This window comes from Microtus ochrogaster, chromosome 24 (genome assembly GCF_000317375.1).
Source record: "Microtus ochrogaster isolate Prairie Vole_2 chromosome 24, MicOch1.0, whole genome shotgun sequence".
Taxonomy (NCBI): domain Eukaryota; kingdom Metazoa; phylum Chordata; class Mammalia; order Rodentia; family Cricetidae; genus Microtus; species Microtus ochrogaster.
The window spans coordinates 19,992,586-20,012,617 of NC_022024.1; the positions used below are offsets into that span (position 1 = coordinate 19,992,586).

The 20,032-nt window shown below is 39.2% G+C and overlaps 1 protein-coding gene across 1 annotated transcript in view; it reads left to right on the forward strand.

Moving 5' to 3' along the window:
* Tmtc2 (transmembrane and tetratricopeptide repeat containing 2) overlaps window positions 1-20,032 on the forward strand; it is a 382,576-nt gene that overhangs the window by 320,559 nt on the left and 41,985 nt on the right. The window contains exon 11 of the mRNA XM_005358105.3: window positions 2,599-2,662. Within this exon, the coding sequence (XP_005358162.1) occupies window positions 2,599-2,662 (64 nt within the window). The remainder of the gene's footprint in view (window positions 1-2,598; window positions 2,663-20,032) is intronic.

Sequence of the window (20,032 nt, forward strand, 5' to 3'; positions counted from 1 at the left end):
TGGGTGGGTGCACCCCTCGTGGTCCCGACTTCTTTGCATCTCAAAAGTTTATTAACATTACAGCTTTAAGGGAATGCTATTCCTCCCCACTTTTTTTCTGCGTGTGTGCTTCATGTATATACATGCATGCATGCCTGTTGCCTGTGTGTGGGCATAGGTGTGTATGAGGGTGTACATATGTTCACATATGTGTAAAGGCTAGAGCCTAAAGCTGGGTGTCTTCCTCCTTTGATTTCTTTATATTGAGAGAAGATATCTTACTTGAACCCAGACCTAACTAATTTGACTAGTCTAGCTTTTTCTGGAGCTCTTTCTCCCCTCCTGCCTTTGCTCCCTGGGGTGACAAACAGACTGCCATGTCCACCTGGCACTCATGTGGGTTCTGAGAAGCCAGACACCCATCTTAACGCTTGTAACCTTTCACCTACTGCACTTTCTCCTAAGAACATCATTGCCTTTTAAAGCAGACCCCATAGCCGGGTAGTGGTATTGTCGTCCCGTTGTTAATGGTTTGTATGTCATTTGAAATTAAACTTTGCATTTTCCCATAGCTTTAAATCTGTAATCTACATATGTCTTTACTAGATAACAACTCAATTCAAGCGTTTCTTGTATCTTGTTATCTGCCATCTGGCAGGTCTTCTGAAGCAGCATGGTCAAAGGAGAAAAGAAAGAACATTGTGTTTTGATGGCAAGCTGACGTGTGGTGTACCCTGCTGAAAAGCTGACTGAACCTAGTCTTTGGTGATGAGCAGCAAGCAAGTTTATCTGTTAGATTCAGTGTGAATTCCGTTTCTATAAGACAGCTGTGCTACTCCTGGACTTGACTACCAACAAGAAAACCATCTCTGGCTATAGAAGAGACCAAGAATCCACTGCTAGGGCTGGAGAGAGTTTCTGCCTAGCACGGGGAAGACTCTGGTTTAATACCCAGTACAAACCCCAAAAGAGATCTCTATGGTTTTAATTATCAAAATGCAGTCTAAACCTAGTGACTACAAACTATGATAAAGCATTATATTATTGTAATTGTTTGTGGGAAAAGTCTGACCTGGGCATTGCCTTATTTCTTGTGCCATTGTGAGTGAATTCTGGCTATCCCTTCATTATTCTTTCTTTACATTTTTCTTTATTTCATCTTGTTTTTTGTCTGAATTAAAAAATCAAGTGCGAGCATCCAGTTTTCTGAGATTAGATCATGTGCCCTCACTGGTGACCAGAATGCAAGGAGAGAAATAGTCTGAGATCTGTGTTGTGCATGAGCTTGTGTGTGTATGCTTGCATGTGTGCCTGTACATGCATGTGTGTGTGCGTGTGTGTGTGTGTGTGTGTGTGTGTGTGTGTGGAGAGAGAGAGAGAGAGAGAGAGAGAGAGAGAGAGAGAGAAAGAGAGAGAAAGAGAGAGAGCGAGAGAGCAATAAAGGGACCAAGAGAAAGAAATAGAAAACAGAATAACTTTCTACAGAAAAATACTCACATGCAATCTGTGTATATGAATGCACACGTGTTTGCATGTGCAAGTGCCCATGTGTACACAGACAGAAGCCCGAGAAAGACACCACTCCCCACCTCAGTGTTTGGAACAGAGTCTCTTACCTACAGCAGAACTCACTGCTTAGCTAGACTGGCTGACCAGTAAGCAGGCAGCATCCTCCTGTGCCTGCCTCCCATGCTGGGACCACAGACAAGCACTGCCATACCATGAGGGCTTGTGGGTTCTAGGAACCTGAGTTTGGGTCCTCATTATTTCACAGCAAGCTCCTAAACTTTAGAGCCATCTCTAAAGTTGAATTACTTTGTTTCTAAAATGTTATTAATTTTAGTTAGCATAAGCCAATTGGTTTCATGATATTCTTACACATATACCATCATATTTTGTTTCTATTTATCCCTGGCACTACCATCTCATCCTCAACTCTCTCCCTGCATAGTTCTCTTTATGTTTCTATGTTTTATATATAAGTATATATGTGTATTAACATATATGTATATATATACGTGTGTGTATGTGTGTGTAAAATGAATATATCATTTCTTAAGTCTCACAAATGTTCACTATGTTTATTTTTAAAGTAAACACTTAGGGGCTAAAGAGGTGATGATTTTGAGGGTTTATTGCCTTTGCAAGGTACCCAATTTAGGGTCCCAGCACCTAGGTCCTACATCTCATAACTGCCATAACTCCAGTTCCAAGGAATCTAACATCTTCCTCTGCCTTCTGCGAGAATCTGCATGCACACATAGCACGTAAACTTAGCTAAATATTGACAATTGATTTTTGTTTTAATCTTTTCTTCTGGGTTGTCATTTTGTGACCGGAGAATCTAAATGTATTATTTGAGTTATCTTGAAGAGGAAAATACTTTTTTCCTATGACAAACATGTAAATATAAATTAGCAATACCTAACCAGTGGGGTTATGCTAGGTCACCCTTTGTAATACTTTAAAATAATGGTAAGTTCATTTCAAGTTTATTTTTATGGGAACTTACTGTTTAGTCAACGTGGTTGTAATTCTCTTAAGTTTCTGTCAAGCTGCTCCTCAGTGCTTCAGTTTTAAAATACATAATATAATTATATTTTATTTTTTCTTTGACAGACAAGCTAGCCTCAATGAAGCAGCGGAGAAGTATTATGACCTGGCAGCTAAACTGAGACCTAATGTAAGTACTTTTTCAATGTCTGCAACCATTGTTGAAGACACGGTCCTAGGGCCTTCAGTGGCGATTGCCATCAATGCTGCCTTCTTTTCCTCCCAGGTTTCTCAGTTGAAGGCCCGCTGTTCAGGCCCTCTAATCACCTACGACCAGTTCAAATTTCTTCGTCTTCCTCAGAAATATCTCCCGCCCCTCCACCCCCCACCCCCGCTTTGTAGATCGTGAAGAACTTTCAGTATCTCATATGGGTTTGATTGTTGTTAAATACCTTTTGTTTGGGTGAATCTTCAGATTAATTCCCTGAAGGCCTTTTTTTTTTTGTTCCTCTAGTAATAAATACTTATTGTTTGTCTCCCCCGGCATTTAAACCGTCAGCTGTGTGCCCATTTCAGATTCTAAAATCCTCATTTTTAATAACTCGGCTTTGCAAGTTTATCAATAATGTTTTCATTACAAGTTTTCCCAGGGTAGTTTCGCTTGCAGAAAGGAAGATGGATATAAATTAGGTATCATTACTGTTGGAATGGAATTACTATTTATAAAAAGCCAAAAGCTGCTTTTCCAGCAGCCTGACAAGCAGGATTTTTCACTGCAGCGAATTCCGGTTCTGAACATTTATTCTCATATACATTGTGCACCACTGTCCAACAGCAAAGCCTTCTTCTCCCCTTCTCTCCAAATGCAGACCGTGCATTTGAGAAGTGTCGTTTTCAAACAGTGATGAAAACCCATGCGTGGGTGCAGTGCACACACAAGAACCAGTCTCATTTTGTTAGAGTATTGCATCTATTGGGCAAATAAGTAGCAAGGGGCTGCTTTAGGAAGGAGGCAGAGATCTGAGACCATGGGGTGTATTAGGGAAGCAGTACGCTCAACTAATTGACATAGTAGCATGACTCTTTGGAGGTGTAGTCTTGTGAGAGTAGAGACCTATGAGGGACCAGTGTGTGTTTCCCTAAGATTTAACCACGATGAGCTTAACCCTGTATATAAATCTGAAGTTCCATTTATATTTATATTATAATGTACAGAAATATATTAAGGTATCGCTACAAAAGATTTGCATAACAAGAGTGTATGCATGCATTTAAGATTTATGACAAAGGAATCTTCAGAAATGAAAGCCCAAAGAAGGAGAGGAAAGGTTTGTGTGTTTTTTGTTTTATTGGTTTTGTTTTGTATTTAATGGCTATTGGTGTTGAAATACAACTGGCAGACTGAGGAGGGGGATGCAGATATAATAGATGAAGGGGACGGCAGCAGGCTCAGTACACTACAGCATCCTGCTCATTCCCATCATCAGAGATAAGGATGTAAAGACCTGCCTTAGCACTCCCTTCACAGGAGAGAACAGGGAAAGGCCGTAGGACCACCGTGCTTCTGCACTCTTCTCAATTCTCTCCGTCTCCACATATTCAGTTTTCCAAGATACCATGTTCCACGGCAGCTGTTCTGAACCACTTCCCATGGTTACAAGATAACTCAGGAATTGGCAGGCTGTTTACAACGAGAGGAAATAATCCTAACAGCAAGAGCAATGACGGCTAAAGGGTATTGGACACTTATTTGTCCCTCTCTTTGCTAGACACGTCAAGAGAACTTGCTTATGGCAACTCGCAGCTGCTTCTGTGGTCTCGGCGATGCTGAAGGGTGGAGAAGTTAATGCTTCACCTGGCAGCACAACTTTAGAGAGTCACTTTGTCATTTAGCCTCCTGTAGAAAGCTTAATGGATTTCAAAGGCGGTAGTGAGGAGGATGCTGTACCACAAGAGGAAACACACATCATTTATCTGGAAAGCCAGCGTAGCAGTCAACTGTTTACTTGCTTTGTATGTTTACTAAGCATCAAGTACTATGCTAGGCACAAGGCACAGAGCCTCCCCATCAGGAACTTAGTGTCTGAGTAGAAGAGAAGGAATAAACAAGAAAACTATGTAATCTCTCAGGCAGTGGTGTGTGTTTGGAGGAAGATGAAGCAGTATGGGGGTTAAGAATGCAACAGAACAAAACATTTGTAAGTGTTTAAGTTTGATCCCATTGGGTAGTTTTCCAAACAGAAGTGTTAAATAGAAAGTCTTAAGCCTGCAGTAGCTTTGAAGGCAAGCAATCAAGGCATTTGTTCTCTTCCTCCATTTGTCTTGCTCAATATAATGTGTTCTAAGCATATGTAAACTACATGATAATTAAGATGAAGTTTTATCCATTGAGAATCAGTCTGCCCCCCCCCACGGAGTGTTACTTTTATTTTTGCTGTGTGAATGGTTGAGTGATGGCCTTTATCAGAGTATAATGGAATAGGGAGAAACAAATGTCTGAACTCAGAGCCTCTAAAACAGAAAAGGGCATCTATCTAGGTAGCACAGACTGCGGGCCTAACTTGTTGTTGTTTTTTTTTAATGACTACGAAATCATAAAATCGATATTTAATCTCCAAGGCAAAACCTTTTTTCCAAGAGATCCCCAAGTGTTTCATTCCCACGTATGCTACAGATTGCTTTTGAAAGTGCATTTTATTCAAACAATCCGTTCCATATCTATCAAGAGTACTTTTTATGGGATTTATGAGAAAGTTCACATTTGACAAAAAAAATGATACTATAATTAATAAATCAGCAGCTGTGCATTTTCCCTATTTATTCTCTAATCGTTTGGGTTTTCAGCTGATACTCTTAGCGTACGTTCGGTGTTACTGAAGCCAGGATGATGGAATTACAAACCATACCAATAGTATAATTCTACTCTGAAATAGAGAACTGTCTGAGCAACTTAATCCTGCATTTGATCTAAATAAAAACACCTGCGTAACATTTATCTTGCTGCTTATTCCCTTTGTTCATAAAAGCTTTCTTGTCCCTGCCACACTTCATTGAACAAATGCCATTGTCAGTTACCTGACTACATGGGAGGAGAGCTAACGGATATCAATTCTTCTTGCCTAGTTGAACAGCTTCATTTCCTGTTCTTTTTTAGTTTACACATCTGCACAATCGGTCCATCTTACTCTTACTTGTCATAGAATTTCTTTTCCGTTCCCTGGCATAATACCATCTCCAATGTATTCATCAGCGTGCTGTGTGAGGATAACCGAGAATCTAACAGTGCTTGTGTGGGGTCATGGCTGTGTAGCATGCCTTGTGTGATGACTCCTATTGTTACCACGTTTAAAAAGTCATCGATGGACCGGGTGGTGATGGCACACGCCTTTAATCCCAGCACTCGGGAGGCAGAGGCAGGCGGATCTCTGTGAGTCGAGACTAGCCTGGTCTACAAGAGCTAGTTCCAGGACAGGCTCCAAAACCACAGAGAAACCTTGTCTCGAAAAAGAAAAAAAAAAAGTCATCGATGGGGCTGAAAAGACATTTCAGTGACTAAGGACATGACTTCACCTCCTAGCAGAGACTTCAGCACCATCTCTAACTCCAACTCCAGGGATGCCCTCTCCTGGCCTCCGCGGGCACTGTGCTCATGGACGCAATCTCTTCTCTCGCCCGCCCCCTCATGTGCATACACATAATTTAAAACAAAATCCTTTCTTAAAAGATTTTTATTCCTGAGATACACTTCCATCTTAATAATGAACTGTTTTCATTACTTTTAATACGTCCTGCAATTTAATTATACAAAAAGCATATTGTTCTACATCATTTATTTTGAAATGAATTGACCTTTTATAGTGTAGCGCCAGTGAAAAAAACAGTAAAATAATGAAAGAGGACTAGATGGTTAGGAATATAATATAGTTTTTTTTTATTGAGTTATATTGAGCTCTACATTTTTCTTTGCTCCCCTCCCTGCCTCTCCCCTCCCCTTCAACTTTCTCCCAAGGTCCCATGCTCCCAATTTACTCAGGAGATCTTGTCTTTTTCTACTTCCCAAGTAGATTAGATCTATGTGTGTCTCTATTAGGGTCCTCATTGCTGTCTAGGTTCTCCGGGGTTGTGATTTTTATATTTAGGTTTGTCTGCCTCAGCAGTGTTCAATACGTTCCCTTATTGAAGTACGTAAGTGGGGAATTGTGATTGTTGACAGCACACATCATAGGCATGTTTCTTGCTGCAAAGTCTACGCTGTCTCAAAATCTCATTCTGTTGCTCTTGTGGAGAAATTGCTCTAAAAGTAGATTACATTAAAGCATTTTTACAATAAGAAAAGGTTTTAGGGCTTGTCAGTTTTCGTTTTTATAAGTCAGCTGAGCTCTGAGTGGAATCCACCGTGTGACAGTCCTTTTCCATGTGCCTCCCCCGTCCACTTGTGCACATCAAAATCTGCTGACTCCCGAGAAGTAGAGGGAACATTGAAAGGAAACGGCTTTGTTCTTTGATTGGGAACGAAGCCAAAGTCTGCATTATCATAGGGATAAAAGAATTTAATGTGAAGAATGGGGGAATTTGCATGGGGCAAAGTCACCTGCCTTTGCTTGACTTCTCATCCACCCTGAAGTCCAGAGGACAGAATGACCTGTGCTTGGGTTTCCAGGGTAGACTTGTTTATGGTCTATACTCATTCCAGTCAATTTTAATTCAAATGTCAGCATTATATATGACTCTATATCTAATGAAATAGAGCTTCCAAGTTATAAAAATTTAACTCTGACCTTGGGAAACATACAGCCTAATGTAGGAAAGCCAGGGGAAGGGAAGAGCATGTAAATCCCCATCCTCGAATATCAGAGCAGTAAATAATGCTTTCTCATAAGGGCTTTGTGGGGGACATAAGCTGGGTGCTGAATAAATGTGTAGGAGAAATTACTTTCATCTCGGTTGAGCTAAAAGGGTTTTGAGTTGGAATAGGAAAACTTAATAAAGCCTGTAATGATAGAATTCTTACAGGAGATTTTTAGCAAGAAGAGTAGAAGGAAGAGAATTTTGGCAGTGGGGTTGGGTCATGAGTCATATTCATACACAGGCAACGAAAATGGTAGGAAGATGATAACTCCTATAAAAACAGGTGAGAGACATTGAGTATCCCACATAAAGATAAAGAAGTCTGGCTTCTGTAATTTTGACAGACAATATGGCATAATGAAAGTAATAATTAAGATGACATGAAAATTTGTATTGTGTTCAGAAAAGTGGGATCGGGAGACCCAACCTTGATAAGATCAAATAGAAGATCATTGTAAGCTTAAGGCGGTCAAGAGTAAAAGCAGGGATAGAATGGAAAAAAAAAAACCATATAGAACCTAGCATGTGAATACGAAAATTAGTTCTTCACATAAGTGCTTCAAATTTTGAATTAGGTAACTTGGAAACAAAAGAAATAAGACAAATGAGGTCATCCGAGGGTGTGTTTATTTTACAAATACAATCGTAAGTTTAGACTTAGCACATTCTGAATGAAGGTGTGACGGTGTGGGTTTGTGTGGTTTTATATGTGCGGTACATGCAGGCGTAGGTGTGTGCACGTGGAAGGAGAGGTGGTGGAGGCAAGCAATTGATTTTGTGTGCCCTCTTCTACCCATCTCTGCCTTAGATTCAGAGGCACATTCTTTCACTGAACCTAAAGCTCCTCAGTTCGTCTGGGTTAGCTGGACTAGCTGGCCAGCAAGCCCCAGAGATCATCATGTCTCCACCTCCCTAGCTGTGAAATTATAGATGAACACAGAAACACTTAAGATTTTACATAGTTGCTACAGAAAAAAAAAAGCCAGCTATTCGTGTCCTCTTGGCAAAAACTGCCCTGGCTGAGCTGTCCCCGAAGCCCTATCCTAAATTTCTGCTAGACCTTACTTTCAGGAAGTTATCCAGAAAACATGTATAGGTAAGGATGAAGATATGGATGTCATCTGCAGAAAGTAATGTTGTATTAGCAAAATGAATAAAACCAGGATGGAAGAGAAGGCATGAAAGGGAGGAAAAGCATCAAGGTCCCAACCCTGGGAATTGCTACATCTGGCTGTGAGGTGATAGAAACATCAAAGACGATTACAGGGTTTAGAAAGCCTAGCTGATGAGCACAAATACTGCTATAAAAGGCAACGAGAAACAAGGACATGGATGTCCACTGGGTCAGAGAATAAGATGCCTCTGGTGGCCTTCAACACCCCATTTCCATACTAATGAGGGAGAAAGTTCTTAGGTGTGAAGAGAATGAAGAATTAGTCACAAGCCTCATTAGACATTATCCTGTAAGAAAGTTCTAGAGAGAAGAATGAATGGATATAAAAACATATAAATTCATTAAAGAATAAAGATAGTTGTCTGGAAGTGTACACACTCAAATGTGATAACAAAAAGAATCTGTCCAAATAGGTGAGAGAATGAAGAAAATATTGAAGTCTTAAGGAATTCGTTTCTCTCTGGGAGACGGAAGAGAAAGAACGTGATCTGCTGAGGTGTTCTTGGATGACGAAACTGGACGGGAGAGGGGTTGTGATTGCACGGTAAGGGAGGACGTAGGGTGTAAACCAATGCAGTTGCCCTCATTTGGCCAGCTGTGAATCCCAAGTAGAGAAGGGCTGAATCTGAGATTAAGTTCTCGTGGCTTCCTGTGAGCTTTGCGGTGCACCGGAAGTTGTATTTCTTCGACGTCTCTAGTAGTCATACAAACCAAATAGCTGCGTGTTGAGGTGTTCTTCTTCTAAGCTGGAAGTCATCTCATGCCTCTAAGTGGACTTCTGACGTCACTGATAGATTGTCCTTTGGACTCGGCCTTCTGACATACGCTACATGATTTATTCATACTCTACATTTCTCTTCGGTGTAATATTTCATAAATATTTTACAAGTGTATTCATTGAATGAAAATTAAAAGGAAAATATGTTCCCTAGATTATTTAATCAAAAATATCATGCCTGAGTTTTACTTTTCCCAGGTTCTTAAAATTTAAGAGGATCCATGAATTTATAAGCAAAAGCTGGAGCTATCTTCTCTCTCCTCTCTCTCTCTCTCTCTCTCTTTCTCTCTCTCTCTCTCTCTCTCTGTGTAATTATATGGAAAATATTCAAAATGAGATATGAAATTTGTTTACTATGACAGCGTGCATTTGGTTAGATAGCCTGACTATTCTGTAATATATTACTTTTCATTTTAATTTATCATACCTGTTTATTGCACACATGCTTATAAGAGAAGTGGATGGATTAGCATTAAGCACCAACACTGGACCTCAAGGAGGGAGTATTTAGAACGATTTTGGGTTGTTCTGATATAAGGAGTATAAAATACACTGGGCATATAGTTGCTTTCTGTTGGGAATTCTATTTCTTAGCCATAATTAGAACAAGAGACCATGAAATTAGGTTAAGCTAGACCGATTCAGATTTGACTATATAAGGGATATTTTTTTGAGATAATTATTGAGATCACTCCTTTGTTAGGGGAAAAAAATGACAGGGTTAATAATAATTTACCTGGGAAGCAGTTAAACCACATTCATGCTTATAAGTGAGGGAGGAACTATCTGGCTGCTCTGATGTGGAAAAAATATATATCCGTATCTATGGACTTTTAGGCACTGATTAAATATATATATATATATATATATATATATATATATATATATATGGAAATCACCAGATCAGTTGTGCAAGTCAAAACTGTTTCAGTATTGCACATAAATCTCTCACTCTCACAGCTTTTTCCATTTCAAATATATCTATATTTTATAGTTAGAACATGAATGATGTAATACGTCAAACTAAGGAAAAATGCAAGTTCTAATCAAGGAAGAAATTATTCGTTTGCCACATATTTTAACCTAATTATGTTCCATTGACCCAGAGATGTTATAAAGTCTTTGATAAACTTTCATTTCTCAAATGTAGTTTCCCATTTTTTTATTATGTTCCATTCTTAAATAGCTCTCCTCATATTTGTATGGTTATACATTTTAGAAATCAAATAACTAATTCTTGTCTAACTTCGGCCAGATCAGAGTCGCTGTTCAATTCTCTGAAATCTGACTCCACCCGTATCTCCATGGCAACTTTTCTCTCTGGAGATCACCCCCCCACACACACTGTGCTGTGCCTTTTATTCCGACAAGTTGCAAAGTCTAGCTTTCTGGTGCACTCATTTCTCCCTGCTTACATCTGAATTTCTCTCTGTTGCACACAGTTTTGCAAATGTTAGATAAACCAGAACAACAAAAAAATATGTACCTCTGAAGTGGCTACAGTTCTCCTCTTGTTTATCTGATTTTTCCAAGTCACGTAATTAGAAGACACTGGTGGTAAGCGCAATCCATTTGTTTGCTGCTGGCGTGGGCAAGTTGCAGCCCACTCTGCGGCAAGATTATTTGGGATGACCTGAGTTCACGCTACAGTTCCGGAGGCATTGTTGGTTTGCACCGTCCACATGCGATCAATTTTAAAGACAGTTTGAAAAATATGTATGTGTGTGTGTGTTTGTGTGTATTGTTAGATTCACAGCATAAAAACCCTTCAGTGGAGGTAAGAAGTGGGTAGGAGCTTAAGTAGCTCTTGGATATAGAGAAAATCAACTAGAGTATTCTAGTTTAAGGAACATCCAACCTTGGGGGATTTCATTTAATTACATTCTCCCCGGCATGTTTATTTTTACTGCCGTTTCTTTGGGGTGGTACCCTGCATGTGGAATTGTTGCTGTAACCGTGTGAGTCATGGGACCACACACTAAAATTACATCCAGTCCCTTCTCTCCTGAGAAACTTGACTCCTGCTTTCTTTGAAAATTCAAGTGTCTGAACCACGCTGGCCAACACTCCTACCTGGGAGGAGGAGAGGAGCTCATGGCTGCCACCTGCGGAGGTTCCTTACATTCTCCACCCACCATCCCCTTTGTCCCCCTCCACAGCTGCCTCCTCTGTCTCCATTGTCATTGTAGCTATTTATCCTGATCCTTGACTGAGTGGATAGAGCCTTTTCCCCCTAAATGTGCACCGAAACAGGAACAAAAGGCTGCTGGAAAGTCTTCTCTCCCACTTGTAACTATATAATAATAAATCTATACTGTATAGTAATAAATATTGTTAGACAATATATACAAGTGAGCATACTAGTCAATATATAGTATATGTTTATAGTGTATATATGTGTGTACAAGTAATAATTATACTATATAGTATAGAGTCAAACCAGTCTACTCTCTGTTTCTGAGTTTTCCACTAATCTTCCTTAGTTATATAAACTCTAGAGAAAAAAAAATATACTTCATCCAAAAACCAATAGGTTAAGCAGATTCTAGGAAAGTCATAGATTGCTAGTTTCATTTTCTTTTGGTCCTATGTCCTTGATAAAGAAAAAAAAATAAACTTTAAAATGTAAGGGAAGACAATTTCTTTTAGCATTTATTAATTGTAGGAAATGCTGGATTTATTTCAGCACTGAAACAGTCAGAAAGCCCCTTCTGCATTTACTGTTTCTCATTTTCCTGACATAATCTTCAGTTCTACCCATTTTCCTGCAAACAATGTAATTTTGTCTTTCCCTATGACTAAGTAATAGGTCATTATGTATCTCTGCCATGTTTTGTTTATCCATGAATCCACTGGTGAATATCAATGCTGATTTCACAGTCCAGCAAGCTATTCTGAAAGTGTTCTAATAGACATGGCTTCCACATTGCGTGCTGACTTCGGTGAAAGGGAGTCTTTATGGAGGACCATTGGGTTGGGTGTCAAGATTGTTGTCCTACAGGCGAGAGAGATCAGGCTCGACCCAAATTTAACAAAGACGCCTGAGGATTTGTTGCGGCGTGGTTCCAGAAATACTTCCCTGGCATAAGGCAGTTTGTCATGCCGAATACATTATGCTGAAGGAATGTGAGAAATGGCATGTGTGGAAGGGACTTTCTGACACCCCCAGCCCTGAGATCATCAGATGTTTATGTGAGAGCACCCTCGTCTCCAAAGAGGAAGCGATGTGGAGAATCTGAACAAACAGGCCTCACAAAGCTTCCCCTACCCCTTATTGTTGGGCTTGGTGCAAATTCCCCTTTCTTTCCTGTCTTGCTTTACTTTGTTCACTCTTCATCAAACCTAGCAATAAAAACACGGTAGTTCTGTTTTTCACATCAAAATTGGGCCAAATGACTGAGGTGGATTCCCTTGTGAATCTATCTTTTATTGCAAGGGTCCCTACTGATGAATTAAGATAGAGAAAAGGAAAAGATCTCCTTCTCCAGTAGCTGTCAGAGTCGGAATGGGAGTGAACTGAAGATCCCTAGAAAACTACAAGCCTAGAGAATTCCGGCTTCTGACTTAGTGGGATTGTTGCTGAAAGCATTCCAGGTGACTAGGTACCCAGCATAAGGGTGGGAATTTAATCAGACACAGAAGGTGATCAGTTGCAACATTCCTACTACAGGGATTTGTCGATACACTTGCAACAGCTAGAGTGGGCAGGCAGAAGATAAGACTGAAGGGTGAGGCTTAGTCCAAAGGGAGCTCTTAGAGGAGCCTGTCTAAGGTTTGGTCCAAGACTGTCTTTGTCATCTTGAACAACTGTTTTCCCAGACTGTGCTGTTAAAGTCCATGCTACTTGGAAAAGAAAGAAATGAAAGTTATGCCCTGGCAATGCTGAAGCATGCATGGGCAGCCCATATATGGCGGGTCTGTTGAACTTGTCCATATTGCGTTTCATGGTCTAAGCTGATGAGGACGACTGACCAGGTCCCTTTCTGACAATCTCAGAATTAAACATTTGTCTTTGCTTACTTGAGTTGGTTAGGTGTATGGTAGTAACAGTTTTGATAGTTCCTAGAAGGGAAAAAAAGAGCTACCTCTTTAGGAAAGGTTAAATTTGTATCTCTGTAGTATATTCTGTCCTTGCTTGTACATAGCCATTGCCTTTTTGGACATCAAAGCAACAAGGCCATATAAAGCTTCCTACAGCACAGGCACTAAGATCTGAGTTCAACTCCCCAGATCCTAGCTGGCTATAGTGGTATGCACCTATAATCCCAGAACTAGTGAAGTGGGGGGCAGACAAAGGCAAATTACTGAAGCTCATTTGCCATCCAACTCCAGCTGAACCTGTGAGCTCCATGTCTAAGGTGAGATCCTGACTCAGACTTAAGGATGGAGGTCAACTGGGGTAAGATGCTCAAACCTGCACACTGAGTTCCACAAACACATACATGTGCACACACTCACACACTCACACTTACAAGTATACATACCACACATCACACCATACATACATACACACACACACACACACACACACACACACACACCACAAATGAAAAAAACAAACAAAAATATGTGGTAAGGAACTTGCATTATATTTATATCACAAAGTGAAAACTACAGGAAATTCAGCTCCTTTGTTGCCGAATGTCTTTTGAGCAGTGCCCATTATTCCTGTGGGGTTTTCATTTCCAGTTTGTGCGTGTGTCACTTTCTTAAGTGATCTTTACTAAAATAGCTCCTAGGAATGCAGTCTGACCATGTGTGTGCATTTCCGTTTTGAAGTATAAATGGCAAGTTAAAGAAGAGCAAATGTGGTGCCATTAACGAGCCTGTGACAAGAAAGAATTTGCACTGGGCTCCTAATCGCTAAATTGCTTTCATTCGAAAATAACTCGCTGAGTTCAGTAATGCGGCATTTTCGAGAGGAGCAAATTTGAAAAGATGATGGGCTAGATTGATTTACTAGATGACAGGTATGGCTACTCTAAATAATTCCTCACTATAAAACATTCATTGCTTATATCACATGGGAAAGTGATTGGCCTCAGTTTGGGAATTAACTGGGATGTAACTGACCTTAGCAAGTTCGAGAACACATGGATGTAAAACAGGAATTCTTTCCTTTCTCATCAGTTTAAGTTACTGTGTCTTTGCTGCTAAGGTCTCGAAGCATGGAAGAGGTAGATGGATTTTCTTTACGGAATCTTTCCTTTGTTGAGTTTGTTTTTCACTTTATTAGTTAATGTAAAACCTAACCTGACAAAAATGTATAAAAATCAGCATCTGACTTCCTTGCCAGATACTAATGTTGTTTCCCACAAAGAAAGTCATCTCATGTACTCAATGCATTTAACGCTATAGATCCAGAAAATAAGGGCCACTTATCTTTTTTAAACAGTATTCAGTTATTTGTTAAGTTTAAGTTTTCTCCACTATAATTGTGCTCTTTTTTTGACCCTCACCTCAACACTTTATTTTAACCACATGAACCAAACTGTCAACAAATCAACATTGCTGTAATGTATAATCCCCAATAATCACTGACATTTCTTCACTTTGGTGGACATATTTTTAAATGATACCAGCAATAATAAAAGTTATACACTAAGGGTATTAAATTGTAAATGTTAGAGGACAAAGGCATTTTTAAAATTAAGTAATGTGGCTCAGTCTCCTTAGAGAGCAAACCTGAGATACATGGCCATCTTATTTTATCAGTTTTCATATAGGAAAATAAATTTATACTTAGAATTTCTAATTTCTCACCTCTATTGAGTTGTCTTTCCCCAGGCTGTTCTCTCATGTCTTTGTATAGTTTTCTTAAGCTAGTACTGGGAATGGGGGATTCCTTGGGTTTTGAAGATGAAATTGTTTTGCTACCCAAACAGGATTCTGCTCTTTAATCAGTCTTGGAAATCTTTACCAGAAACATATGCGTGTGCTTAGGGATCCCTTCATCGCATAATAGAACATTATCATTTTATTTTCCAGTATGCTAATTGGCACCATAACTCCCAAACATTTCCTATATCTTAGGGAATGCTTATGAAGAACAGATGATGGATTATAACCCTCCACACTGCAACACCATATCATTGCTTTAAACGTGTTATCAGTACATCTGAATTCATATAAACCATGAATACTGAATGATGTAAAAGAAGGGAACATTCACCTAAACAAGAAGAAGGATATTACGAGCTCAGTGTGATGGTACAGGACTATTGTCTCACCACTCAGGCAACCAAGGCAGGAAAATTGTGATTTCAAGGCCAGCTTGTCATCATAACCAGATTCTGATTCAGAATCAGAAAAGAAAAAGGGTTATTTAGAAGGTTGTTTGATTAATCCTAATTATATATATATATACATATGTGCATATACTTACACCTATGTGTGTATTATGAATTGTTACACAGAATAAAATATGAGTATGATGGACAACAAAAAATTCCCAGCAATTTTTTTCATTAATGAATGTCAAATAAGAAGGAATGCACAATCCTTTAATACTAGCATTTGGGATGCAGAGATATGGGGAAATCTCTGACTTCCAAACTAGACAGTGATATATAATAAGGCCATATCTTAAAAAAAATCAATGTAGTATTATCTGTACTGGTAAAATATTAAAATTTAAGTCTGCAGTCATATGATATAGGTATATCTGGAGTTCAAGGCTAGTCTGAGCTATATAATGAGTAGTGGATTTCAGGCCAGTGCAGGCTACACAACAGAATTTTATCTCTCTCTCTTTTTTTTAAGTATATGCCCAATTTTTGTATATGGGAAAGATGAGGCAAAGTATCATGCCTGGGCTTCTACATGAAATGCCATTCTGAAAATGTAGAGAATCTAGTGTCAGAATGTGTGCCCTAAACCTCTTCAAATGATTATTCGTGAAAAATTTACACATAACACTTCAAAAAACCTAGCAGTTAAATTATTTTGGGTTGCTTGAAACATATTGCTTCTTTTTCCCTACAATGACTCATGCAATCAGAAGAAATGTGCTTCTCACAAGAATTCTTAGAAATAAAATGTATTTCCTCTTCTTTGCTGTACCCTCAGAAAAATCTGAAGTTGACCGAAAGGTTTAGTTAACGTTGGCGTAGTCTTTGGAAGGGAACGTACTTGGTACAAAGGATTCTTTGCTAGCTCTTTCTTCGGAAAATTTGTTACTGATAGAATGATCTGACTCTCACATCACATTCCTGCCATCTGTTTGGTACGATAAACCAAGAGATACATTTTAGAATAAGTTCATATGCTAAATGTTTTGGGGATTTTACAAATGGAATAAAATGTTTAAATATATAATAATACACAAATTGATACACAATACATACCAAACATCCCTTCAATGTGGATAAAGTAGGATATATTTTCCTTTTAAAAATTGGCCTATGAAAGGCAACATCAACCTACTTAGAAATATACCAGGGTTATTTTATTGCTGTTACTGTTTTTTTTACTTCTAATGTTGAATATTAAAACCATAACTTTTTATATTTTAGATGAATGCTGTCCTACTAAGCCATTGTCCCCCCTAGAATATGCTAAACTGGTTATAGGTTTTCAAATCATTTTTATGAAGTTTTGTTATTCACTGTATCCTAAAAATTTGTCTGAGTCTGAGTTGACATTACTTGCTCTAAGTACTGAGTCCTTAGTGATCATCACTCTAAATGCTGAGTCCTGGGTAATCATCACACGGGGAAGCTGAAGCTGCTGAGTGTGGTGAAGGTGTTTGAAAAGCAGGATGAAGAAAAGATAGCATGAAGATGTCAGACAACGTCAATCCTTTAAAACTTAGTCTGAATTTTCATCTGTCTCAAGGGAACTGTACTTCTCAAATGTATGCCGATCACTTAAGATGTGCTAAAAAATGTGACAGTCAATAAAAGATCCGGAGCTGTGCCAGACGAGCATATGTGACTGATGCCTTTGGAGCAAGCCAGGGTCAAGAGTGTAAGCCAAATAAATGCCAAGCATTAGAATACACTCTGTCACTGATGTTTGACCATCAAAGAGTAATTCATCACTTCAAGTTGTCAAAACCTATTTTGGTTTTCTTTTTTCCCATTCAGTGGACCTGGCCAGGGATCAGATCTATTTTGCACTACATATTTTGAGACAGTATTAGTACATAAAGTAATGTGAACTTTGACATCTGTATAGATTAACTTTTAGATACTTTTATGAATAGTCATAGTTTAGCTCGGATATGCTGTATCTCAAAAAGCCAGTCTTCTTTGTTCTGTATGCATGAGTGGAATCTAGTTTACGAAACATTTAAGATTGTGCTGCATTGTGTATATATGATGCCATAAGAAAACTGTCCACCTCTGGCATGACATCTCATGCAAAATCCTTTTTTTTCCTTTCTGAATATACAGCACATATTATTGTCTGTCTAGTGAGTATTGCTATAAATAGCTTGCCTAAATCATATCATATTTTTGAAGATTTTTCTGTACCATAAACTCCTCATGAACTTATATCATATGGATGTTCTAATATGGAGTAGAACTTAGTAAGTGAGCCTGGAAGCAATGGTTCAATAGAAACTGCTGGAGGCTTTGTCTCCCCTTAGCTTTGAGGCCTTCTAGGAACTACTTAGCACGCCTATGCTTTCTGTGCCCATCCTGCAAGTGGAAGCAATAACTGCTTCCACACAGAGTTTGTCGCAGGGATTGCTGTATATATAGAACTTAGAATATTACTGGTCCCATAGAAAGCACTAAACCATTTACAGTACAGGAATTTATATTTATATTCTTAACCCAGAATGACTTAAAAGTAAATTACACCTACCGAGTTCCAAACACAGTAAGGAGATGGGAATTTGCTGTCTGAGGCTCAAACAAACCCCTCTCTTTAAACCTGGTGTTCTCAACCTTCCAAATGCTATGACCCTTTGAAACAGTTGTTCATGTTGTGGTGACCCCCAACCATAAAGTTTTCTATTGCTACTTCATGGCTGTAATTTTGCTACTTATGAGCTAATATGTAAATATCTGATATGTGTCCCCTGGGAAAGGGTTGCTTGACCTCCTAAAGGGTTCACAACCCAGAGATCAAAAACCCTTGCTTTAGACACTTGAACTTAGTGGTTTCTCCAACAGACATGCTTCCATCCAAAAGTCGGTTGGCTTGTCCAGCACTGTCATTAATGCTTGCTCAAAAAACACTTCTTATCAGTCAATCCTAAGATCCCATTTGTTTTTATGCTTCCAATGTCATCTCTATCTGTATGTATTCTTTGTATTTCCTTACTTCTTTGTGGGATCCGCCACTTATCTCTCCACCATGAGTCCATGATACCAGCCAGAGTCCTGCTTCTCTCTACTGCACTTCCCCGAACACACCTGGCACGCTGTAGGTCCTCCCTTATCACCAGTGAGGCATTCATAGGAAGCCGTTCTCCACTGTATGCGGTCCCCTACGCTTTGTGGTGTAGACTTCTTGTGGTGTGGAGTGCAGATGTAACGTTTTAAACAGGCTGTGCATATCCTCTTGTCCCTCAATAAAACCTGGCCTCGGAAGTAGAAGCCAACCACAACATGGGGTGCTCAGCGCCAGCATGGTGATCATTTACAGAGCTGGAAATTAAACCAAAACACAGCCAAACTGACTGCCAAGAACACGCTGAGAAGATGTGCTTCACGGTGCTTCAAGGGAGATTCAAGTGATTTTTAAGAGGGTTGCAAAATGTGAGGTTGGTTTTCAACTCTTGCTAAATGTAAAAGCTTGAAACTCTCTCTCCGTATCGTGATGTTTCCCCTGGGTCTCTGGCTTTTCTCTTTCACCATCAGGAGCTGTCATGGCAAATTGAATGTGGAGCCTTGACTCATTTGAAGTGATATTATTTCCCCTTGAGGGATCTCCTAGTGTATCCTTAAACTGTGGTCCTCCTGCCTCTTCCTCTCAAGGGATGGAAGTGAAGGCTCATGCCACCAAACCTGGGTGATTGGAAAGCAACTAATCATCGTGAGATTTAGAATCATTCATATGTCTCACTTTCCTGTTTGATGTTCACAAATCCAGTTTCCCATGGCGGAAATCATAACAAATGCAGCAGAATAAACAAATATATGTCTTTAGGTATGTTAAATAGGGCTGTGCATGCATAACAGAATATACTTGTTTATTATCTGGAAAAGCAAGGTCTAGTGAAAAACAGAGGCTTCATACCACTCTTGAAAATAGAGTTTACTACAGCAGAGGTTGATTTTGTTATTCTCCTGGATGATTTTAAGTTGGCCAGCGGTTTGTTTTTGTTCTAAACAAGTAACCCCCAAAAGACACCTCAACAGGCAATTTACCTTATAAAAGTTTTTTAAAAAGCACAGACACAGTCTAGTGTAGTCATAATATTTACTTTATATGTTTTATCTATATGAAAATTAGAATAGGAATAATCAGCCAACTTTTTAAAATATTCATTAGCAGCTTTATGAGAGAGGAAAAGTCTAAAATCTGTAGCTTATTTCCCTGTGTTAATGTCAATGCATGACCTATTTTGAATTTGTAGCCGCAATAAGGGAACAACTCCAGTTGAGGAAGAAATGACAAAGATGAATGATATCATAAGACACAGGGCTGAGAGGAAAAAGTATGCCAGGGACCTAAGTCCCCAGCTGAGAAGCCTGGACATCAGTGGCTTCCTCCCAGCTTGAGGACTGAGAGAAAACCCGGTACCCTAAAGAAGAAATAGCTTACATGTTAAAAACATGACCATCAGCTAGGTGAGGTGTTTC